Source organism: Gopherus flavomarginatus, chromosome 4 (genome assembly GCF_025201925.1).
Source record: "Gopherus flavomarginatus isolate rGopFla2 chromosome 4, rGopFla2.mat.asm, whole genome shotgun sequence".
Lineage (NCBI taxonomy): Eukaryota > Metazoa > Chordata > Testudines > Testudinidae > Gopherus > Gopherus flavomarginatus.
In genome coordinates, this window is record NC_066620.1 from 80,476,668 (window position 1) to 80,503,321 (window position 26,654).

At 41.7% G+C, this 26,654-nt stretch overlaps 1 protein-coding gene and 1 long non-coding RNA gene across 2 annotated transcripts in view; one reads left to right on the top strand and one right to left on the bottom strand.

Annotated features, from left to right (window-relative positions):
- Window positions 1–11,298, bottom strand: part of RYR2 (ryanodine receptor 2) — a 727,531-nt gene extending 716,233 nt beyond the window's left edge. The window contains exon 1 of the mRNA XM_050950348.1: window positions 11,251–11,298. Within this exon, the coding sequence (XP_050806305.1) occupies window positions 11,251–11,298 (48 nt within the window). The remainder of the gene's footprint in view (window positions 1–11,250) is intronic.
- LOC127049568 (uncharacterized) overlaps window positions 1–26,654 on the top strand; it is an 838,950-nt gene that overhangs the window by 705,191 nt on the left and 107,105 nt on the right. The gene's annotated exons all lie outside the window — the stretch shown is intronic.

The following is a 26,654-nucleotide window of genomic DNA, read 5'->3' on the forward strand; positions in this document are numbered from 1 at the left end:
CATTTGCTGCATGAAGCCGGCATGGTCAGCTGGGCAGTAATTATGTTAGTCCTCCATTCTCAGCAAACAGAGAGAGCAATTTCAAAGCTTCCTGGGGCTTTAAAAGGGGAGGAACACATCTGTACCTGGCTACAAGGCAGACAAGTTCATAACAGTGACCAGAGCAGTCACGGTGGGCACTGTGACATACCTTCTGGAGGCCACATAGGTCAATGCAAGCAACACAGTGTCTACACTGAGACTGCGTCACTAACTACATTGTCCTAAGCACTATGCAGCTCATCCAAGTGGTTTTATTAGGTCAGGGGAGCAGGTGAGTTAGAGCAGCAGAAGGAGCATTGTAGTATGTATGCCTCCATAGGTCGACATAAGCTACCTTACATCAACTAACTTTGTAGTGTAGAAAAGCTGTTGCCTTGGTGAGTACTTTTAAAAGATCAGCTATGAGATAATTTCCTTGTACAGTTCCTCACTCCCACCCCAGAAATATAAGAAAATTAGTAGTGTCAGTGCCTCTTTTTTCTTTCCATCCTATTCTGTTCCTCAAAAGGTAGACCCCAAGGCCATGTCTACACTACCACTTATGTCAGCAAAACTTATGTCGCTCAGAGGTGTGAAAAAACACACCCCTGAGCACCATAAGTTTTGCCAGCATAAGCGGCAGTGTGCACAGCGCTATGTTGGCAGGAGAACTTCCCCTGCCGACCGAGCGACCAACGCTCATAGGGGATGATTTAATTATATTGATGGGAGAGCCCTCTCACATTGGCAAACAGCAGCTACATGAGAGACCCTACAGCGGCACAGCTGCATCAGTACAGGAGGTACAAGGAAACCAATTCATGGCTGAACCATTCCAATACTTGTGATTTTTTATTTCCATTCCACTCATTCTGAAAAGGGGAGCTGAACCTTTTTCCTTATGCTTAAAAACATCATCTTCTGCACAGAAACCACATCTGGAAAATATCGGCCCAAAAAGTTATTACCTCCAGACAAGATTTAAGGGTCTGATCCTGCTTCCATTGTAGTCAATAGCAAAATTCCCATTGACTTTAATGGTACAGGATCAACCCCTTAACTTGTTCAAAACACAAATAAAATTGCTTTGGTTTTACTTCCACTTTACCAGTGAAAGGGAAATCCATCTCAGGAAACATACACAGCTTAATTTTCCCAGAACTGCTGCACTAAGGGATTCATCAGATAAGCCATAAAAGAAATCTCATCAATCCATATTGGCAGATTTGGGGTCTTTCCATGGTGTGCTTACTGGATTTGCCAGAATTGAGATTATATTTACAGAACAGTAAGTACTATGAGTACATTTCTAGGCATTCTGCCTGCAGACAAGAGTGTTAGGTTGAAATCCTGGCTCTACTGAAGTCAATGAGAGTTTTGACATTGACTTCAATTGAACCAGAACTTTACTCTTAGTACATATAATAGAACGTCACTAACTCATGCTGACTGTAAGACCCACTGCAAATTAACGTATTTTACAAATTAGTAAGCAAAACAAACATTAAAAGCAGTGACATTATATCACATGGTGTATTTTGTTCATAGTGTAGATTAGTGTTAAAGATTCGTGTCAGTACCTCATAATAGACTAATAAATATACCATGGTGTATTTTTGTGGAAGTGTGTCATAAACAGATGGTTACGGGTTACTGTCTCTTTTACCTGTAAAGGGTTAAGAAGCTCAGTGAACCTGGCTGACACCTGACCAGAGGACCAATGGGGGGACAAGATACTTTCAAATCTTGGTGGAGAGAAGTCTTTGTTTGTGCTGTTTGTTTTGTTCGTTGTTCGCTCTCGGGATTGAGAGGGACAAGATGTACACCCAGATTTTCCAATCTTTCTGAATCAGTCTTTCATGTTTCAAAATAGTAAGTAATAGTCAGACAAGGCGGACTAGTCTTATGTTTGTTTTCTTAACTTGTAAATGTGTCTCTTTGCTGGAAGGATTTTTACCTCTGTTTGCTGTAACTTTGAATCTCAGGCTGGCGGGTGGGTGAGTCCCTCTGGTCTATATGAATCTGAGTACCCTGTAAAGCATTTTCCATCCTGATTTTACAGAGATAATTTCTACCTTTTCTTTCTTTAATTAAAAGCTTTCTTTTTAAGAACCTGATTGATTTTTCCTTGTTTTAGAATCCAAGGAATTGAGTCTAAACTCACCAGGGACTGGTGGGTGGAAAAGGAAAGGGGGATGGTTAATTCCTCTTTGTTTTAAGATCCAAGGAGTTTGGATCTGTGTAGCCTCTCAAGGCAACCCAGGGAGGGGAAAGTCTGGGGGGAAAAGAGGGGGATGGTTAATTTCTCCTTGTTTTAAGACCCAAGGGGTTTGGGTCTTGGGTTCCCTAGGGAAGGTTTTGGGGGAACAGAAGGTGTGCCAGACACAGACTTCTGGCTGGTGGCAGCGTACCAGATTTAAGCTAGTAATTTAGCTTAAAAGTGATCATGCAGGTCCCCACTTCTTGAAACCTAAAGTTCAAAGTGGGGAAAAAACCTTGTTCATAGTGTAGATTAGTGTTAAAGATTCGTGTCAGTACCTCATAATGGACTAAAAAATACACCATGGTGGAAGTTAATGGATCTTCACAATATGAGACCTCATTACTGAATCTGCTATTAAATATTTGCTGAGTGAAGTGGAGAGAGACGGCTGGTTTTGTGTGCAAATCAGCAAAGTAAGATTTAGAGAGGCACAACTGCACACAGTGCAGAAGAACACTACCGACCTCTTTCATCACCAGCCACACCAAGACAAATCTGAACTCCTCTCACATATTTCATTAGGACGAATTAATTTTAAAGTTTAGTGAAAACTGCTCAATCATTAACACTATTGAAACAATGGACAAAAAACCTAATTTGAGTCACTCCATTTTTATTAGAAATTGTAACAAAGTCTAGTTTTGAGTAATTGTGAAGACGCCATTTCTCCCCCCCCCACACACACACACACGCCACTCTCACACACCCCTCACAAAACCAAATCCAAACCCCAAATGACTTAATCAATTCAGGAAATTCAAACAATATTTTAGATGTAATTTGAAAGGGACACCATAAATGTACATTTCCTGCCTGACACAGTTTAACATACTATTGTAACAAGTAACACCAGTAACTGAAAAATTATTTTAAAAAATCTGTATTTTTCAGTTTATTTAACTTGTACATTTGACATCACTTTATGAAGAGTCATTTTCAATGTTTCCCCATATAGTCAGTTTCCCCTATTTGATCCTGATTCATAAAAGCACTTAAGCATATGCTTAAATCTAATCCTTACGCAAAAAAGCACCTTAAGTACTTTTCTGAATCAGGACCTTTGTGTGTACCTTTCACACAGCAACAGGGGTGAGAAAACCAAATTTTTAAAAACACGATAGGTAACTGTAAAACCACAAAATTTGGCTGGGGAACTCAGAAGCAGATGTAACACTGAAACTACATTAAACTCATATTTTGAAACTGACTAATTTACAAGTTAGTAGAGTTCTTTTAAATCCTATAGTTTTAACTCCTGTAAGCAGCCTCACCCAAGCCCTTGATCCAGCAATGAACTCCATACATGGCAGATTTTTAAATATATTTTTATATTAAAAAGAACAGAAATCCTCATGCTTCAGGACTAACTGATAGGTCAACTAACTGATGAGGATTGGAAAGCAACTTTCTTGAACCTCTCTTTAAAGCAGCTGATAAAGGCAACTCTGACAAATAGGGCAGTGGACTAGATGGATAACTGGTATGGTCCAGTAAGAAAATTCCAATGTTCACATCAAGTGTTCAAATACTTGAACCAATTGTAAAAAAAATCAAGGTTTTTTTGCATACAGTTCACAAACAAAAGAGGGCTAAATTTGTAGGATAAGTTGTTCACGACATACAGTCCATTCAGCTCTATTCTAAATCAGAATTTGAGCTCATATTCAGTGCTGACACGGCAGTGCAGTATCAGGAGGAGGAAGGTGGATACATTGCAATGCTAGCCATGCCATCCCTTTTATGACATGCTGACCTGTGGTCTTTCATATCAGTCTCCGGTGAATATCCAGTAGTCACATATTGAGAGTCATAAATAGTACCTTTTAAAAATTGACAAGAGCGTTCTGGTCAATGTACTCTCTCAGTAAAACTGGTTCAAACTCCCAATGCTGTTTTTGAAAGGTTTGCTGAGTGTATATATGTGGCTTTGTTTTTATACATGGTCACTGCAATGACCAGAATCTAACTCATTATCATAAACCACTTGAAGATACCTGGTGTATGAAAAGCACTATAGAAAAATAATTCAGTACTACTGCTTTCCACTCTAGGATACACTTTAGAATAAATTCAGCTTATGTTTATTTTCCTTTTTATTATCTGTAATAATTTACATGAAGACAACATCTTGAAGATCTCATCAGCTCCTGTTGTTTATCTTCCCTGTATTTCCAGAAAGATCTCAATTCAGGACAGCACTTCAGCATATAACTTAAGCATGTGCTTCACTTTAAATCTCATTTAATTGCTGTCCTGGAAAGGAATGCTTTCCTGAATAGAGGCCACTGTGATTTTGAAATACATGGTGCTGTATCCCTCATGGGTTACTGGGCATGGCACTCTTTTAGACTCAAACTTAAATCCCTCCCATATAAAACCTAGTAGTCTCTCACTGTCATGATGTTACAAATTGTTAAATTTTGACAGTAAAGTAATAAAAAACTTTATTCATGCTTAAAAAGTGAATCTTGCATCATGTCATGCTTCCGGTTGAAGTACTTTTTAAACTGTATCTCCGATTTTGCATCCGTGTCACACATTTTAAGGACCTATGGCACATTTTGGCACTGGCAGATTGAAAGCTATACTGGAGAACTACAAATTCAGGTGGGAAATTAGAAGGAACAGACTAAGTTTTTTAAAAGACAAACATACTACTTAATTGCTAATTACCCTTTCAACAAAATGAAGAAAGGCTATGTAAAGAGTGGAACACCGACTGGAACACACAGATTCCACTGACCAGCTATATTGAAAGAAGGACAGGAGACACTTGATAATGGATTTAATCAGGTCACAACTTTATTTGTAGATGTCTGGTACTACCCGGCAGATAAACGTGTACAATGCAGGTAACTCCCTATTTATTCTGTAATTACCCAGGGGACTTCGAACATCTCCCCCTCATTTTTCCATCCCAGGCCCCCCAGAAAATCCATTTCCAGGACCTTACCATCCACCTCCCACTCGTAGCTGTAAGGTGAGATATAAGAAAAGGGGGGTTAGCTCATTGCTGTTCCAACCACAGGAGCCCCAACACACACCCCCCCCCACCATTCCATTCCTTTTTAAGTCCTTTACCAGGCCATTTATCTGGTCACTGGATGCCTTCCCTATGGAGTACTCGCACTAGACATCCACCACAAGGAGATGCCAGCAATTACCTTGGCTGCCTCCCCCACAACCCAGTCGGGTTCCCAGACATCTTCCAATAGCCTTTTGTATAGCAGCCCAAAACATGACACTCCAACCAAGTTTGATAGGTGAACCCCCATTCTCACAAATGAACTCAGTTGCCCCTTGCACTATGCAAGGATCGTCAAGGACTCCTACAACTGAGTTGCCAATGTCACATACTGCAACACTTGGCCCTTCCTGATGGGCCATACAGGTGACCAGTGTTAGTGCCTATGTTAGTGCTGCAGCCCTAAGCAGTTCTGCCCTGGCCTCCATGTTCAGGAAACGAGCATGCACGTACTCTCAAGCGAGAAACATTTCCTGAAAGTAACCGTTGGGGCTAGGCAAATTTTGTGGTCAGCCATTTCCAGGAACCCCCCCCCCGCCCCAAGGGTGGTAACGAGGCACCTGTAAATCTCCTAATTAGGAGAAACCTGGCCAAAAAACTGAACACGTCATTACCCTTATAAATTGCCCACCATGCAAGGGTGGGCAGGGAGAAACGCAGAAAGCTGTACCCGTAACCGAGCCTGATCAACTCGAAGTCTCCCTCGGCTCCATGTTCTCAGAAGCCTACCCGTCTGCCGGTGGTAATGAAACGTTTGTGGTTTGTGTGTGTAAGTATGCCTAGCTGCTAATTTTGCTAATTCTGCTAACTAACTGAGCCTGTAATCGTGTTGTAAGCCGGAGACGAAAGCCGATCCCAGCCGCCCCAAGGCTCCTGCTAGGGGAAACCCGTTAACCAGGAAACCTTGAACGCAAGGGGGATTGACCGGAGTCTCACGGCAATCTTTAACTGTCTTATTGCATTTTTTTTTACTTAGACGAGTAATTGCATTTATGCTTAATAATAGCACCAATAGCACCCTTACTAACCCTTGGAAGGACCTGAATAACTACTGGGACCTAGAGCGGTACCAGGGTCAGCTTCTGTTTGTAACTGCAGTATTTTTATTATTTGTTCTGGTATTATATTGTAAGCCCAAGTTGTAACTAGTATTAAGTTGTTCCTCATCCTCATTTGTGACCCATTCAATAAACCCTCAATTTTAACCCCACGACTCATTGTTTGCGTTATCCCCATTGCTACCTTCAGGGCACTTGTCACCCCTCCCGAGGACATCCAGTGATCGAGCCTCCGCCCTATCCCAACGCTCATTACCCGGTAGATAACGGGCACCTTGTGACCACATCGGTGGAGCAAGGGGCGAGAGTAATCAGTGATCAACAACCAGCAGTCCAGACCCTGAACTTGGAAGAAATTTTTACAACTTTCTTCATAGTTGAGCCATGTGCCCAGAGCCAAGGATCTGCATGCCACCACCAACCTGATATGCTCAAACTCAAGTTCATCGCTAGTTCCTGATACAAGCCCCCTGCACTCTGTTGAACTGAAAACAAGACAGGGCATCCGCTATGCCATTATCCATCCCGGGCACGTGCTTGGAAGGAAAAGAGATGTTAAGGCTTAAACATTGCGATACAAATGTTCTCACTAAGTTCATAACCCTGCGATTCTCCAAAGAGATGATTCCGTTACATCTTGAGAAAGGAGAGTTGCTCAGGTTGTTATCTTTTTCTTTTAGGTATCACCATTATTACAAGCATATTGAGCTTAGCTGCCTTTCAGCCTGGTGAGGGGTTGCAACACTGCTGGTTTAGTTTCCATGTGTTGTAATTGTGTCCCGTTACAAATATCTGAAAGAAGAACCTAGCTCAAACTTTAAAAAATGCTACAGAACTTGATATCCCACCAAAGTCATCCCTACTGCGTTTGGGGAGGCTCCTCGGAAACATTTAAATTACAACATAATTACCTCATACTTTAGACATATGATTGCTCCCAAACTTAGTTTACATCACAGGTTAAATCAAATTCAGGAGGTGATGCTGTTGGAAAACCTCAAAGCATCTTTATCCAATACAAAGGATACCCTTACCTAGCGCCTTCTAGAAAGTTTAAGATTAGTTTAGTTCCATTGATAGTTTATAGCCCTGTTCCATTGGTCTTTCCTATGATGGTTTTAGAGAGTTTCTGATGGTTTTAGAGAGTCTCCAGGAATTAAAGATTAATTTTTAATTAAAGCTTGTCATGTGATAAAACCTCCAGGAAAACGTCTAACCAAAACAGGCAACTCTAGTCCAAGTTTGTACCAGGAAGATCAGCCTTTTCACATATGTATTATGGAAGCAGTCTGATTGTTTAGATGAAAAGATTTCCTGTTCTTCTTACCTGGATGTCTGAATTGCTTTTATTTCAGACAAATTATACATCCTGGTAAAGAATTTCATGTTATTTCTAAATGTTATGAGCTACAAACAGTTTATATTCTTGAATGTAAAGACTGACACGTGGATGTTTATTTTGTCCTATGCATGCTCCTTTGTTTCTTAACATTAAAAAGGATTAATACAGATGGGGGCTTTCCCCTCACCCCATCAAATCCATGCAGGACACAAGCTTCCCTTGAGTCCCTCCCACTCACATGCATGCATTTAATGGGGGGAAGCCAGAAAAGAGGAGTTTGTTTCTGGCAGAAAATTATATATCTAATATAAGATTATTACCAAATGGAATGTTAAACAAAGTTATGAGTCTGAACACTGTCCATGCTGAGGCGTGAAATTCATAGAACTAAAAAACATTTCCCTGAGGACTAGCCTAATGATACAGAAGAAGCATTCTACTCCATGTCTCAAGGATTCTAAAGCAATTTTAGCATTGCTCTTCCAGAGACTCAAGGCAATAAAAGGGTTACGTCCTCCTCTCTAAATGGGATGTATCAGACTTGTTGCAAAAGGAATCAAGAATCCACAACAGCAGCAGTTTTGCAGGGAGCCATGCATGCAGCCATCTTGTCCAAAGAAGAGGTAGCAAACAAAGAAAAACGGGAGATTAGACAAAGTAGGAGAGACTGGAGAGAAAAGGAACACAAAAATATCGCTCAATATAGGGGACACACACAAACTCAATTTACTAGTTAAATGTAAACAAATATTTTTTAAAAAATCAATGAGAAAAATGTACTTGTAAAGAATAAACCCCAATTTTCTCTCTTTAAATATAAAATGTCTAACATATGATGCTGACATTCCAATGCAAAACTTCATTTATGCTGCAGAACCTTTCCAATTTCATCTAAAATAATGACTTTTAAAAATGCAGCAGTATTGTATACAGCAGTGTGCAAAGAATGCTAACTGAAGTGTAGTGGGATTTATAGATTATTATCCACTATGGAATTCCCTGAACACAGGAAAGCATTTTACCCAGGGTCACAGAATAGGTCCTTCATGGTATGTTTTACCTACCAAGCCATTCATGCACCCCTCTAGCCCTGGGGTAACTAATTGATTAAAAATAAAGACACCCAAATTGCATTCATTATCAGGAAATATTCAGTTTGCAAACTAAATATTTTATCAATGCCATATAGACAGTATTACACTTGAAATATTGAGCCCTGGAAGGTTAGTCCAAAGTTTCAAACAATTAACTAAGACTATATTAGGGTGAAAGTTGTTTAATCTTTAGAAAACAAGTTAGTTTTCCATCTCTTTTCATACAAATGTTCCCAGCACAGGTGTACAGGGGAGGGAAAGGGGTAGATTGGGGAATAAGCCAGGTCACCATATAGAAACAATTTTAGACTGGAAATTCAAAACTTCACAAATAAAAGAAATGTCTAAGGCCCTTTTTTCCTGCATGTCTAAATCCCTACATCAAAAAACTCCCACTGCTCCAATCTGCCACCTTCTTCAAGGGCATTTTATAACCAGACTAACATGCTAAGGATTTTTAAAGGATAATCCCAGGATAGTATTGCCTCTTTATTGCCAGCAGGACACCCGTTATCAGAAGTGTTCTTTTACATACTGAGCTGCTGCTGTCAGGGTCTGTAGTTCTAACATTACCCTATATGTACACAGTGTGACATTAGCATGCACATTGCTTCAGATTGCCCATTAAGTATTTCAGATAACACTTTCATGAGCTAATCTTAACATTTAAACCTGCAGTAAACCTGTAAGTGCACAACTCTTCCAAAATATTTGTACCAATTTTAGCACTAGGAAACAACCACCAAACTCTCACAAATTGTGAAGCCATATCTTCTTTCAGAGAAAGGTGAAAAGCAAACTAAAATCTGTTTGCCAGGACTGCAGTACATCCCACATAATATTAACAAGAAAAAAGTTGACAGTTTTGTATTCCCATTTTCAACGTTGCATAACAATTGTACTCTCAGCAAGACTGTATGTTTTGATGGATTCAAAAAATATTTAGAATAGATTATTCTTTTAATGAATCCAGTTTGAAGCAGACAATGTAATAAGAATTATCCAAACCAGCCTCCACAATGCTGCAAAATGATACAAACATGCTCTGCCATAAACCATCTACGTGAGTTGTTTCTCCTTGTTATCCACACACCTTTTTCTCATTACCTGTCACAAAATGTGACTATACTAAATAAAAACAAAAATTAAGTTTAAGCTACACCATACAGTTTCAATGTCTACACACACGCAAAATCTACACTGCTCTCAAAACTACCTACATATTTGTTATAGCAATATTCAGAAACACCTATTTGTAAAACTTGCTAAGACTTTGTGTATAAAGAGCACTTGGGAGATAATGCAGGAGGTGAACAAAGGCAATGGTTGATGAGAAATAGTCCAAAATGAGCATAATCAGCACTCCTAATACAGAACCAAACTGAGGAAAGAAATGCTTGGGCACTTTAAAATGTACTACATTTAAAAAGCAAAGGAAGAAAAAAATATGTTTGTAAAAAGATGTAAGTACTAATCCACCTTCAGTGATGATAATGCCTGCAGTTGCTGAGGGGTGAGGTGGGCTGGGGGTGTTTTTGTTTTAGTTGTTTTTTCATTTTGTTTTTGCAATAGGCTCTACAGTTGCAGCTCTGAGGCTGAGCACTGCTGCTTGGTTAGTATCTGCAGTGTACAGAATAAGTCGGAGGGTGGAAGGGGAGCGCTGAAAGATACTTAGGGGGAAATGGTGCTGCTGAGCCTGTGATGCTGCCTTGCCTGGTACCACTCATTCTCCAATTGCCCGCTAGCAATAGCTTGCCCTGCCTCGGGGTCAAGCCAGGAGTAACCAAAGCCGACCCAAAGCCACTGCGCACATTACTTTTAATTGTCACTGCATTGCTAACGCACAGCTGAGCGCCATGGCTGCTCCCTCGCACCGTTGCATTCCCACGCAGGCACCGTGCCAGCCCCAACACTTCTCTCCTTCCAAACGCCACGCAACACGGGCCGCGGCTGGCCGGAGCGAGCCCTCGGCTGCCCCACACCCCGACACCGCTGAAGGCTCGGGGAGGCGTTGTGATGTTGTGGCGCGGCGCGTGTGCGCGCCCGGGAGAGCAGGCGAGAAATGGGGCTGAAGAGGAATTCCTGGCAAGACTCTCCCAGCCCCCTCCCTCCGCTCCCCCCGGGGAGGGGGCTTCCCCATCACCATAGTCGCAAGGCACAAGCTCCCCCCTCCCATCATCAGACGCCTGCAGCGCAGGACACAAGCTCCCGCTAGTCGCTCCCAGCCCCGGGCATGCCAGGTTCTTCCCCTCCCTTCCCACGCGCGCAAGGCACCAGCTCCCCCGCACCGGCACGGTTCACGGAGCCCCCTCAAACCGGTGCAAGCCGCACTCTCCCCCTTGGCTGCCCCCCGCCCGGGGAGCCCCACAGCTACCCGGGCCAGCCAGCTCCGCTGCCCCCCACGCCCCGGTCCCCAGTGAGCAGGAAAAGCAGCGCGCGGTGCTTACAGTTCGCAGGAACTGAATCTCGTCCTCGCCCTCGCCCCCTTCGGCCATGGCTCCCCCTCTCGCCCGGCGGCGGCAGGCGCCCCCCGCGGGGCTGCAGCTGAGGGAGATGCTCACGCGCGGCCCCGCGCCGGACTAGGGGAAGTGGGAGCGCCCCGCAGCCCCAGCCCGGCTGTGCCGGTCCCGCTCGCTCTCTGCAGCAGTTGACGGCGCTGCCCAATCTCCTCCGTGCCCGTGCCTGGAAGAGGAGCGATGTGATTCACTCGGGGGGAGGGAGGGCGGAGCTGCTCGGCTCCCCCGCTGCTGCAGGTGATCCGCAGCCGGCTCCCTCTGCAAAGCAAACCTGCGGCCCAGCGCCCCTTACTGGCTACTTGACAGATTGTCGGTGGGGCCGGGTGTGTAGCCACAGTCTGTGTCACACTGCTGGTGTACCACACTGGGCAGCAGGGGTGTGCTACAGACGGTGGGCAGAGGTTTCAAATGGCCACTAATTGTTGGTGTCCCACGTGGGAACCCCCCCAGGGACCTGATTTGCAGGGGTGCTGAAAACCCACAGCTCCATTGAGGAGCCCCTGAAAAATTAGGCCCTGCCTGTCTCAGGATGCACACCCAAAACTGAAGCACCCAGAAATAGTGGTTACTTTAGCAATTGGGACCTGTGGATGCATATTTACACAAGTTTTACATATATTTCTGTACATATAATATCTGCACAAAAAATGGAGGGTGTTTTGTGTGTGTATGCTACAGGGGTTGTACGACTAGTGACCACTGTAGTTGAGAGTTTCCATTCTAACCTCCTGTTTTCAGTTGTTTCGTAACTTTCAGAAATTTTCACCTTTCAGGCTGATTTTTTTAATCTTCATCTCTGATTAACAACTTTTTTTATAATTATGATCAAAAATTATTTAGCCATTAGAGTAGGAGGATAGCCAAAGAAATACATTTTCCCTATTGTTAAAATATTTAAAATTATATATATATTAACTTTTTCTAAACAGCTCTACCTACAAAATAATTGTGGCAACTTGAAGTTGGTCAAGAACTACCTCTCATTTAATGGAGGTACATTGTGATTCAGATGAGTTTTGAGTTTTTGCAAATCACACTTCATGCACATGCACTGAATTGAAATGATTTTTTAAACACACTTTAGACCAATGATAAGAATATGATTAGATTTCCTTACTACAAATGTTAACCATATTGTAACCGGGTCTTCTGTTTTAACTATATTACAACTGGGGCTGTTGACTAGGGACCCAATCCTCCAAATATACACATAAACAGCCACATTGAACTCAATGGGACTAATGTTTGTAAAGTTCCTCTCATGTGTAAATATTTCCAGGATTGGGGCCATGGCTAAACTGTGGTACATATAGGATCTTCCTTTGTATCTTTTAAGGTGAGCAGCTAATGGGGTAAGTGCTACACTTACTGCACATGTGATAAGAGCACTATAAGAAAAAATGGACATTATATGAACAGTTCACAAAACCATCAAAAGGCTGAAATGTTTGGTATAATTTTCAGCAAAACATCATCAGGAAATGTATAAAGTAGCTAATAGCAAAGATTTTTCTGAATAAGTGTGGGCAAAGAGATTAATTGTAATTGAAAATACTATTTCATGAACCATTCACCAAGCAGCAATGTACACACAGACGTATAAATACACTGCTTATATGTATAACAAATGTACCCAAAACAATGTATTAAGGCTGCTCAAGTGCCTATAGCATATCACCAACACAAACATTAAAAAACCCAAAACCACTAATGTCCTCAACCACCATAGTTTTTTCTTCTTCATATTACTTCCCCTCTCCCTCTCTCTTACACACACACACACACACACACACACACACCCTCTCTTCACCTACACACAAAATTTGCCACCTTTGACTCCAACTGAGTAGAAAGATTAGAATTGTTTTCAAATTTTTTAGAACGGTGCACTGGTGCTGTGTTGATGCAGGAGATTAGTGTGTACAGTACTGTGTAAAGTTTTAGTCAATTGTGTTGTGTTGGAAGATTAAGAGGGAATTATTTGCTAAGTGGAAATAACTTGTGATAGTGTTAGGAAGTTACTGTAATGTCTGTAGCAGTGCTATTTAGGTGAAGTAATGGACAAAAAACACACATGCAATACCAAACTTTGTCAGTAATTGACATTTGTGGGTGGCGGTAAGGCTGCATGTTATGTGTGGAGCTGGAAGGAACACACCCACATATGTGTGTTCCTCCTACAGCTGTCAAGGTGCTTCACTCCTGCTCTCCCTGGTGTGCTTGGTGAGCAGCTCCAGGGGCTCTTCACACACTGCCATCCCATACCTTGCGGGGGAGCAGTTCCAGGTGCTCTTCATCCCCTCTCCGAGATATGAAAGGAATCAGCTGCAGGGTCTCTTCAACTCCTCACTTCTGTCCTGTGAGAATAGTGTTGGCTGCTCCTTCTACCCTAGCCTAAAACTTCTGTTAGCTCCTACGGGGAAGAGAAATCTGTCTGTCTCCTGCAGCAGCCCTCATAGATGCCTAGATTTTAAGGCCAGAAAAGACCATCATCAGCATTTGTTCTGCCTTCCTGCACATCGCAAACCACAGAACCTCACCCACCCACTCCCATAATAGGCCCATAACCTCTGGCTGACTTACTAAAGTCCTCAAATCTTGATGTAAAAGACTTCAAGTTACAGAGAATCCACCTTTTATTCTGATTGGATACCCATCCCCAAGAGGTAGGGAAGAGGGAACAGATGCCAGAAAGCGGGGAGGGAGTGCAAAAAAGTTTTTGGGCAGAACTAAAGATATCTGAAGCTAGGTGTTTCTCATGTTATCCCCAGACTGGCTCCAGCACTTGCCCCAAAAGCCCATTAGTGGTGATGAAATCAAGAGAGTGACAACACTAGTATTTATAGATGGTGGGTGAAGGTGAGGTGATGTAGCAAAAGCAAAATCCTGGCTCACAGTTGCAAGATTGGGATGAGGAGTTAAGTAGTGAGTGCCTGACTTTTAATGTTTATGGGGCTGGCTTTTTAAAAAGTTTGTTGTTTTTTGAATATATGTCTCCAATGTCATTACGAGTTTAATTGACAAGGTTCCATCAAAACATTTTTTCCATGGAAAATGGCCTGTTAACAAAAATAGAATTCTTTTATCTGGAAATGGAGTTTTTAAAAAAACGGATTTTAATTGAAAAACCAAAAACCTGAATACCATTTTTTTCTTTTTGGCACCTCAAAACAGTTTTTGTTTCTTTAAAAAAAAAAGAACAAAAAAATTATCAGTTTTGGATGTTTGTGGAGTTTTCTTTTTCTTTTTTTTTTTTTTTTTTTACAAAATTCCAAAAGATTTTTAAAAGTTCAACAAAAGTGGAGGAGGAGGGAATTCCTTTTAGTAAAACTTTTTCATAGGAAAAGTCATTTCCTGACCAACTCTAGTCTCTGTCAATGCTGATAGTTACTCACATGGGTAGCTATCAAAATGGAAGTCTTATAATCTGTTTGTCATATATTGCTCTGTTCCTCCTACTAGACGCCCTCCACAGCAGCACTCTTCCCCATGTCCTGCCTCAGAGCCCTGATTTTGCCTTCTCATATATAACCCACGTCACCCCCCAACTGGTCCCTTCACAGCCCTATTGTTAGTGTTTCCCCTCCATAGCCCATTACAAAACGTGTTTCTCTCTCACCCAACATTCCCAATCACAACCATACCACCCTATTCCCCTTTGCAAAATCATCACAGCAAGTTTCCTAAAGGAAGAAAGTGGCTCAAGAATAGAGTTGCTACCTTTACTCCTGAAGCAATTCAGCTGCAAGACTTCCACTCTCCCTTTCCCTTCTTCCACAGCTTGAGTGAGAAAAGGAGCATCAGTGTGTGAAATGTTTCCTGATGCTGCTACCTTGACACACTGAGACAGCAGAACTATAGAGAGCCCTTGGTACGCCAGTGCTTGAAAGACAGGCCCTTGCCCCACTGAACAGCTGCTGCGTGGTGTGCTGGACAGCCAAGACCACAGCACCCAAGCAACAGCATCTCTGTTGAGATACCTCAGTATAGAGGCCCATCATACTGTTAGTGTATGTTATTAAATGTGCAGCATGGCCAAGTTAACATTACTGTGAGAACCATAACATTTTCATTTCCTGGATTTTGAGCATATGCACTCATAACCTTAATATTATATTACCATAAGTCTTTTGAGTATGCATATCTCTCTAAAACAAATGTTCCAGTGCAGGGGAGCCACCAAACAGTTTCTGCCTACAGTATTGGTCAAAGGCATTGTGCAGGCCATGTTGACAGCACAGCCTATAAGAAATTCACAAGTTTTTCTTCTTTATTTCCTGTCTCTAGCGGAATAATCTACTATATGCACTAAATAAAATATAAATATTTTATTTTTCTCCCAGAAAAAATGGTAAAATAACTCCAGGGCAGGGTTATAAAATTATCCAATCTAAATAATCCTGATACAACCAAAAATGCATCCAGCTTTACTATTGAAACTAACACAAGCCTGAAAAATGCTTATGTTACAATGGCTATCGCAGTACAGAACCCCTGATATTTTTTTTTAAGTTCTGTGTGTTTACAGCTATATTAATTTCATGGTCTTAGAGGTAAGGAATCAAACAGTACTAGCATGCATGAGACAAGTACAAACAGACACAGTCCAGACCTTCTCACACTGCTCTGTCAACATACCTCAGAGCTGACTGACCGACAACAGTTCTGATAAATCCTGAGCAGAGAAACAGTTAAGTTGAATTGCATAAGACAGTGAGGGATTGTTTCTCCACTCGCACCATTACAAATCAGAAGTATCTCCTCTGAAGTCAATGGAGTATAAAATCTGTAAGACCAGACTCTTTTGTCCTGTGGACAAATGGTGACTAGGGAATAGGATGAGAGGACCAAACTCATTTCCAAACAAATTTAAAATAGGATTTTTTTTCAGATTAGCAGAGGTTAAAGACTAGAGATGATTAGATATCTAGAGCAAAAAAAAGTAATATGCCTGTTTACCTAGTCAGATTTAATAATGTAGTGCATTTTTGTTTAGTTAGTGTGTTTGTACAGCATCATGAAAATGGAAAGCACTATATAATAATATTACACTATCGTTTAAATGTTATATATATAGGTGTAAGGCTCCAGATATACAACACATACACACAAGTATAAGCAGCAAAGAATCCTGTGGCACCTTATAGACTAACAGACGTTTTGGAGCATGAGCTTTCGTGGGTGAATACCCACTTCCTCAGATGCATGTAGTGGAAATTTCCAGGGGCGGGTATATATATGCTAGCAAGCAAGCTAGAGATAACGAGGTCAGTTCAATCAGGGAGGATGAGGCCCTGTTCTAGCAGTTGAGGTGTGAAAACCAAGAGAGGAGAAACTGGTTCTGTAGTTGGCAAGCCATTCACAGTCTTTGTTCAATCCTGAGCTGATGGTGTCAAATTTGCAGATGAACTGAAGCTCAGCAGTTTCTCTTTGAAGTCTGGTCCTGACGTTTTTTTGCTGCAGGATGGCCACCTTAAGGTCTGCTATAGTGTGGCCAGGGAGGTTGAAGTGCTCTCCTACAGGTTTTTATATATTGCCATTCCTAATGTCTGATTTGTGTCCATTTATCCTTTTCCGTAGAGACTGTCCAGTTTGGCCGATGTACATAGCAGAGGGGCATTGCTGGCATATGATGGCGTATATTACATTGGTGAATGTGCAGGTGAATGAACCAGTGATGGTGTGGCTGATCTGGTTAAGTCCTGTGATGGTGTCGCTGGTGTAGATATGTGGGAAGAGTTGGCATCGAGGTTTGTTGCATGGATTGGTTCCTGAGCTAGAGTTATTATGGTGCGGTATGCAGTTTCTGGTGAGAATATGTTTCAGGTTGGCAGGTTGTCTGTGGGCAAGGACTGGCCTGCCACCCAAGGCCTGTGAAAGTTTGGGATCATTGTCCAGGATGGGTTGTAGATCCTTGATGATGCGTTGGAGGGGTTTTAGCTGGGGGCTGTATGTGATGGCCAGTGGAGTCCTGTTGGTTCCTTTCTTGGGTTTGTCTTGCAGTAGGAGGCTTCTGGGTACACGTCTGGCTCTGTTGATCTGTTTCCTTATTTCCTCATGCGAGTATTGTAGTTTTGAGAATGCTTGTTGGAGATTTTGTAGGTGTTGGTCTCTGTCTGGACTCCACTGGCCATCACATACAACACCCAGCTAAAACCCCTCCAACGCATCATCAAGGATCTACAACCCATCCTGGACAATGATCCCACACTTTCACAGGCCTTGGGTGGCAGGCCAGTCCTTGCCCACAGACAACCTGCCAACTTGAAGCATAAGCTCACCAGTAACTGCACACCGCACCATAATAACTCTAGCTCAGGAACCAATCCATGCAACAAACCTCGATGCCAACTCTGCCCACATATCTACACCAGCGACACCATCACAGGACCTAACCAGATCAGCCACACCATCACTGGTTCATTCACCTGCACATCCACCAATGTAATATACGCCATCATATGCCAGCAATGCCCCTCTGCTATGTACATCGGCCAAACTGGACAGTCTCTACGGAAAAGGATAAATGGACACAAATCAGACATTAGGAATGGCAATATACAAAAACCTGTAGGGGAGCACTTCAACCTTCCGGGCCACACTATTGCAGACCTTAAGGTGGCCATCCTGCAGCAAAAAAACTTCAGGACCAGACTTCAAAGAGAAACTGCTGAGCTTCAGTTCATCTGCAAATTTGACACCATCAGCTCAGGATTGAACAAAGACTGTGAATGGCTTGCCAACTACAGAACCAGTTTCTCCTCTCTTGGTTTTCACACCTCAACTGCTAGAACAGGGCCTCATCCTCCCTGATTGAACTGACCTCGTTATCTCTAGCTTGCTTGCTAGCATATATATACCTGCCCCTGGAAATTTCCACTACATGCATCTGAGGAAGTGGGTATTCACCCACAAAAGCTCATGCTCCAAAACGTCTGTTAGTCTATAAGGTGCCACAGGATTCTTTGCTGCTTTTACAGATCCAGACTAACACGGCTACCCCTCTGATACTTGACACACAAGTATATTTACTTTAGTATGTTATTGTCGCAATAAAATAAAAAAATGCCGTTCTTTTCTCTTTTTTTATGGGGATTCAGATAACTCACACAAAAGCAAAGTAGTATAGAATTAAGCTTGAAAAATCACTCTTAGCCCACTGTAGTATCCCCAATTACAGGAAATATCTCCCAGTACTATGTTGCACAATGTGTAGCAGCGAATTAGAGGGATCCTGCTTCCTTTTGTGACAAATGAAGCTGGTGAGTCTGTTGCAAGGTATAATGTGGCGTGTACCTGAGGCAGTGCCTGAAACTCTACAATTGATGTAGACAGACTGCTGAAATGAGGACAGACACATGAATGGAAATAGGATGAAATTCAATAAGGACAAATGCAAAGTACTCCATTTAGGAAGGAACAATCAATTGCACAAATGAAAAATGACTGCCTAGCAAACAGTACTGTGAATAGGGATCTAGGAGTCATAGAGGATCACAAGCTAAATATGAGTCAATAATGTAACGCTGTTGCAAAAAAAGCAAACATCATTCTGGGATGTACTAGCAGGAGTGTTGTAAGCAAGACACGAGAAGTAATTCTTCTGCTCTACTCCATGCTGACTAGGCCGCAGCTGGAGTATTGTGTCTAGTTCTGGGCACCACATTTCAGGAAAGATGTGGTCAAATGGGAGAAAGTCCTGAGAAGAGCAACAAAATTATTAAAGGTCTAGAAAACATGACCTATGAGAGAAGACTGAAAAAAATGAGTTTGTTTAGACTGGAGAAGATACGACTGAGGGAAGATGTGATAACAGTTTTCAAGTACATAAAAGGTTGTTCCAAGGAAGAGGGAGAAAAATTGTTCTTGTTAACCCCTGAGGATAAGACAAGAAGCAATAGACTTAAATTGCAGCAAGGGAAGTTTAGGTTGGATATTAGGAAAAACTTCCCAACTACCAGAGTATTTAAGTACTGGAATAAATTGCCTAGGTAGTTTGTGGAATCTCCATCACTGGAGGTTTTTAAGAGTAGATTTGACAACCAGCTCTCTAGATGATGGTCTAGATAATACTTAGTCCTGCCTTAAGTGGAGGGAACTGGACTAGAAGACCTCTCAAGTTCTCTTCCAGTCCTACGATTCTATGATCTACTCAACTAGCACTAGTATGAGCTGAAGAATGTTCAAAAAACATTTAAAAAGCCACAAATTTAATGTCATTGTTATGCTCTTTTTTTCAGCAAGAGTCCAAAAAGACTGAACATCTTGGAAAAATAGAAGATGCTCTGGGACTGAAGTTCAAAGTAGTCCAACCTGGAAAAACCTGCTGGTTTTCTCATGAGCAATTCTGGGGTCTTTTCTTAAAATTACTCCAACCGTTATTACCGTCTTTGGAAAGTGTCTACCAAGATGGGACAGATCTAAATAGTCAGGCTGGTGGACTACTTTTGCTACTACATTCAGAAAAGACAATCACCATTCTCTGTCTTGTAAGTCTACTATTGAAACCACTTGGGTCATTAAACAATGCCATCCAGGCATCTGCTACAACAGTAGTAGAGCTTTGTGTAGCCATTGAAGCTAAACTTGGATCAGTCAGAGAGATATCCATTGAAAATGTAATGGAAGAAGCAGACTTGAGTCCAGAACTTGACTAATGAAGGCACTTATATTGAATCCTTAAGTGAGGAGGAAAGAAGTGTTTGTTAAACCAGCTGAAAGAGTACACAGACTTAATTTTTACAAATCTACAACAGCAACTTCTGGATTCTACTCAAACTCTACATAGCTTTTACAGATGCCTGTCTTTTAAAACACTAACAATTGAATAGAGTGAGTCACTACCAGCAATGGAGCTACCATGTGACACGTAAGAATAGAGAATTTGAACAAGTGGATTGTCATACGACAAATGAATGAAGATTTGATGTCAACTTATTTTTTATCATCACTAGTGTCTCAACCCAATCTTTGTGCTATGTTTCCTGTGATAAAAGAAGTAAGAATTCATCTTTTGCTACTCCCGGTCACAACAGCTACAGGTGAGCATTCTTTTTCATAACTGAATAGAATTTTGTGTTCTGAAAGAAATCACCTTCTGCCTGATCATGTGACTGAAGTAATACACAGATCAGTTGAAAGTACCATGCACACAAGAAACCACCAAAAATGAATGCACTGCATTCGAGAATTTCATTAACAGAGTTGTGCAAAATTACAACAAGAAACCAAGAAGGATATAGATGTAGTGCTTCATAGAAGGCTTGAGTAGCCAAATTTAATTTGTGTGATGACTTTAAAACATGAGTTAAATCTAATAAAATTGGTGTGAGACATTTTTCAGTTTTTACTATGGTGCTATACAGGCCACCTTTGCCCTCATGGTCTCATCCCTTGGTCCTCACCCTCCACCCCTATAAATTTGAATGCACACCCCTAATTTCAGTTGCTGGGGAAAATACTGCTCTTATACATATGCATAACGTGTTAGGCCTGGTAACAACAAAAATATAAAAGAGGTTCCCTGGTGGGGCTAAAGTGGGAATACTCTGAGGAAAGACCTCATAGGGAAGATCCCAGCAGGAACCACCCCTTTATTGATGACCACCTGTTGAGACACTCTATAACATCTTTCGGTATGTGAGTATGAATGTGGCATTGGCTATTACTTGGGCTTTCTCAGGTTGTGTAGAAGTGTATGTGAGTATAACTTATAATACAAACAAGACTTTTTACTTGTAACTGTTCTTGTGGTCACTGTATTTGTTCTTTGTGTGCTCCTAAGAGCCTCCCAGTCTAAGAGAATCTTAAAGCGTAACTTTCACGCTATTGATTTGAAACTATGGCTGCACAGGAGCTCTAGGGACACTATAGTATATCACAGTGCTATTAATCAATTCAATTTTTTTTAAAAGGCTACATCAGCATTTAATTGGTTCCAGCGTGGGGGCCTATCATATAACCTGTAACTCGGGGTAGGTTCTCCTCAGCCTACCCTCCAGAACTCAGCTCACTGAGGCCTACCACCCTACCCACCCCCCACAAGCGGGACAGAGGGTGCAAAAGGCTGGAGTCCTCGACCCACAAAGGCCACAAGATCTCATCCTATCCTGTGAGCCCAAGGTCCATCACCAAAATTCCAGGTCTTTTGCTCTGGGAACTATTCATGTTATCCGTGTAACCACACTGGAAACCAGCTGCAAATTGTGATGAATTAACAATTCCACCCAAGTACCTCAGTTAGGTACTAAGCACATTCCTACTTAACATTCTGTGGCTTGAAGGTGCTCTGAGGAAGGCAAAAAACTCCCAAGTCTTCTGCCAATTGGCTCCTGGCAGAAAAAAGTCTTTCTTGATTCCCAAACAAGCAATTGGCTAGACCCACAGCATCTGTCAGCCCAGATTCCCATTCCTAGTTTGGGTGGGGCTGCTGGAATGGAGCCAAAAGAGGCTCCACCTGGCCCCCATTCCAAGTTAAATCCTGGGAGCTGGGGAATGCTGGTTAATCAGCTCACTTCCCTTCCAGCTGGCCAATGGTTGCCTGGTGACTCCTTCCCTGGCTGCTAGGACTTTCCCCTTTCACTAGGGTGAACAGACAGCTACTGAAAAATTGGGACAGGGGTGAGAAGTAATAGGCACCTATATAAGATAAAGCCCCAAATATCAGGACTGTACCTATAAAATTGGGACATCTGGTCTCCCTAACTTTTACCTCCTGTCCCATCAAGTTCCCCCACCCACTGAGGCAGGTGGATGGCATTTATTTCTCTCTACAGAGAAACCACAAGGCATTCTTCAGGGCAAAGCTCAAAGCTTTTCATTTCCATTTTTAATGTCAGTGTGTGGCAATATTAATTGGCATGAAGGGAGAGTTAGATTCTTTTTTCCTACATTCTTTTGGAGGTTATATTGCCCTTTTAGATTTTTTTTAAATTTTTTCTGTTAAAACCCTTAGATGCCTTTGAGTTCTAGGTCCTGAAAAAAATATTTTATTTTTATATGCCCTGTTTCTTAATGCATGTACAATATACATTAAAAGTGGAATACTAAGGGTGAAATTTCAGCCTTAACTCAAAATATCCTTGTATCTGTGGGTTTATGCTCTGCTTAGAGATTTATAGAACCTACTAAAACAATACACCGAATCCTGATGAGTGACTTTATTGTCACATGCATGTGTCTTTGTTCCACTCACCTTACTTACCTTTAAATTCAAGTCATATTCCTGTTTGTTTAGGAAAATAATTATAAATCAGTCTTGGGAGCTGATTTCAATCTCCCTAACAGTTGGTGAAAATCAAGAGTAATTCCTTTAAAGTCTAAGAAGTTGCAATGGCATACAATTTTTGTAAGTGAGATCAGAATCAAGTCTTTAATGTTTTCAATAAGCAGCTGTATTTTTAATATTCCTGGTTTACTATGAATGATTGTATCCTTCAGTTCCTAGACACAGACCAAATTCTACTTCTATTACACCCAAGCAAATCAATTGCTAGATCTAGAAAGGAATTGGGAAGAATTCAACCTGTGATTTATATGAATCAATCTGGTTTCCATTCTACCCATGCCGTAGTATCTCGGTACCACATAAAGCCAATAAAACTTCATTTCTGTCCAAAAAATGGCCCAGTGGAAGTCAGCTGGAGTGGCCAGTCTGCAATTGGTTTGATAATTTACAAAAATATTCTTCATGCAGTTGGTTGAAATGTACTTTTCTTACAGACTCTCTGGGAGATGCCTTTGTCAATATTCAAAAAATTGTCTGGAGAAGCTGAAATAATGAGTGTTGGTTTAAATTTAAATGAGTGGGAGGTTTGCCATAGACTTCAATCTGGCTCTTTGAAAGTAGCTTCTTGTTGACGATGATCACTATTTTAGGCTAAAAATCTTGGATGGGTTACACAGAAGATGCATAAATGTGAAAGCTGATCCCCAGATGATTTTTATTTTATGTTTAACACTATCTTAAAATGTTATCTTTCTAGATCGTTTCATACATCCTCTAGGCTTGATAATGCATTCCTTATGTACCCAGAATCTCCCATTGCAATCAATACAAGTTTTAGGTGTGCAGGGTATGCTAAATTGTAAATCTATTACTGTACATGATGTAATTTAATATTAAATCATTTAGAGAATCATGGTGCTGCTAAGCCCATTAGAAAGCAACAAACAGTAGAAAGCAGCTGTCCTTTTGCAGTTGTTTCTCTAAAGTGAGTGCTTAGGTTCTTTATTGTGATTTTTTAGTTACTTACTATTATAGTGTTGTGCTGGAAATATTTTAGTGAAGGTTGACATGGTATTTCTTTTTAAACTGTTATTTTCAGTTACTTATGCATTGTGGGGAGATGGGGAAAGTTCTCCTTTTACATTAGCCACAAGCCTAAGAGTAATTTGATATTTTTTCCCCTATGTACACACCAAATTTGACAGTGACTGGCTACTTTGGAGTTCAGCTTGTTACATTTAGTTTTAAAAGAACTTCACTATTTGCTGACAATGATTTCTGAACACAGACATCTTCTTCTGAAGGTTCTACAAAACTGAGGCTTTCATTTTAAATAGCTATTAAATTTAGATTTCTTATGGTTGCAAAGAAAACTTCTGGACCTGATTTACCACTGCATCATTCCAGTTTTATACCTATGGGGAATCAGGTCCTCTGAATGTGAATCAAGCTTAAACTGATGCACTGTTTGCTTATCCCACCTTCAGCAAGCCAAAACATTAAGTCTGAGACAAGTATAAACTGCCCCAATTATCAAAGTGAATGGTTGATTCTGAAGTCTAATGATGATAATATAACATTGTTAACTACTTCAACGATGATCATTTCAGCAGGAACATTCAGTTAACGTGCTGTCACAAAATCCCAAACCACATGCCGTGCCTCCCCAGGTGACAAAAGCCCCACTATCCCCTAGTCAACTGCCACAGCCTCCATCCTGCCCTGGCAATTTCTACAATTAAGTTATGCATTGTTAATATCCACACTCATTGGCACATGGAAAACTGAGTGGCAGACTGTAATAAAATGACTCTCATACATCAAAATAAGTGAGTGGCACTGTACTGATTAAATTATACATTTTTATATTGAGTTCAATAAAAGCCTTCCTACCAGAATCTACCTGAAGTGGCTGCTGTATTGCCGGTCTGCCACACTGGAGTGTAGCAGAAACAGAGGGCTTTGAGGCCTTGCTTCTAATGAAAAGCTGAAGAGATGTGCCTGGCATCAGAATGAAATACAGATTATACATAGATGCCCTGCTCCGAAGAGTTTGCATCTGAATTAGGATGGGAACAAACAGAAGATCATACATAGGCAAGACGAAGGACACTGTGATTGTGCAGTCACTTAGGAGGCTAGTGCACATGTCCTAAAGGGAGTGACTTTTTTCTGTTTGTTTTTTTAATGTAAAATAATAATTCATTTTTCCATCTATCAAAGGCAACAGTTTATCCACCTCTTTGAAGAAGTGGGGTTTGAGAAGGGAGGAGGCATGGCAGGCTGAGTCAGGAACTGCGCTCCAGTCCTAGGAAGAGAAGGTATGGAAACAAGCATGGGAGCCATTCAGATCATCACGAGAGGAACAAACAGGCTTTTGGGGTAAAATAAGACAAAGGACCAAAAGGTAGTGGAATTGGGAATAAACACACCATAAAACACTTCCATTTTGCACCACTAGTATGTTTATTCCCACTTTCAAAATACAGTAACTCCTCACTTAAAGTCATCCCGGTTAACGTTGTTTCATTGTTACCTTGCTGATCAATTAGAGAACATGCTCATTTAAAGTTGTACAATGCTCCCTTATAACACTGTTTGGCAGCCACCTGCTTTGTCCACTGCTTGCAGGAAGAGCAGCCCATTGGAGCTAGCTGGTGGGGGATTGGAATCAGGGTGGGCCAGCAGCCTGCCTATCAGCTCCCCACTCCCCTAAGTTTCCTGTGTGGCAGCTGCCCAGCAGGCTATCAATTGCTGGGCAGTTCAGCTGTCCCTCCTCCCACTGCCATGTGCTGCTCCTGCCCTCTGCCTTGGAGTTGCTCCTGGGAGCCTCCTGCTTGCTGTGCAGGAGGAAGGAGGTGGGGATGGAAGGAGGCTAATGTCAGGGTGTACCCCTCCCCCCTGCTCCTGCACCCCACTTACCCCAACTCCATAGAATGTGTCAGGGGGGAACACGACAGGGCTCAGGACAGAGGGAGCTTGTGGGCAGCTGCTGTCTCAACTTGCTGATCTACTCAGAAAGGCAGTGTACTTAGAGTGGGGTCAGCGTACTTAAAGGGGTAATGTGCATTTCTCACACACACATGGTGTGTGTCTCTGTCTGCCATGCTGTCTCCCCTCCCTCCATTTGTGCTGCCTTGTAGAGTGTGAGGCTACATTAACAACAATGGGTTAACCCTTTAGGGCTCAACCAATTGCTAGTTCATCATTTAGCAGTAAGGCATTCCCTGGGAAATATCCCACCCTCTGACTATACCACCTCAACCAAGCTTCACAATCATCATTGCTGTGTAGCAGTATTAAATTGTTTGTTTAAAACTTATACTGTGTGTGTATGTGTATATAGTCTTTTGGCTGGTGAAAAAAATTTCCCTGGAACCTAACTCCCCTGCCCCCCCATTTACATTAATTCTTATGGGGAAATTAGATTCGCTTAACATTATTTCGCTTAAAGTTGCATTTTTGAGGAACGTAACTACAACGTTACGGGAGGAATTACTGTATCTGTAATTACTAGTGTTAACCCCTAATTTATACTAGGTGTGAATACACTTATCCAATTAAAATGAAGATGAAGAGTTGCTGTTTCTCTCTCTGTAATCTAACTGTTTGTAATAAAAGACTGCATCATTTCCTACGTTCCCCCTCCAAACTCAGTACCCCATCTACATGTTAACCCCTAACTCTCTCTTCAGTTAATTAACATGAGGGGGAGGTGAGTCCTAGAGCCCAGACATCAACACTGCATTTAAACAGCTCCTTAGCCCAAGCCCTAAAAGCCCAAATCATCTGGATCAGGCCAACCACGGGTTTTTAATTGCAGTGAAGACATACCCTTACTTATACCAGGAGTGAGCGCAAAGTGCAAAAGCGGCTTAAAACCAGTTTTGGTCCCATCCTGGTCCTATGCCAAGTGTAGTTCAGCTGAAATAGAGAATTTAGGCCATTTAGGGTACCTCTACACTGCCCAAGGCAGTGAGCTTCCCAACATGAATGGACAAACTTGGGCTGATGTGGCTCACATAGTGCTCTAAAAATAGCTGTGTACTCTGTGCTTTGAGTTGCAGCTTAGGCTGAAGCTCACGCTCTGACACCCAGGGTGTGGAGT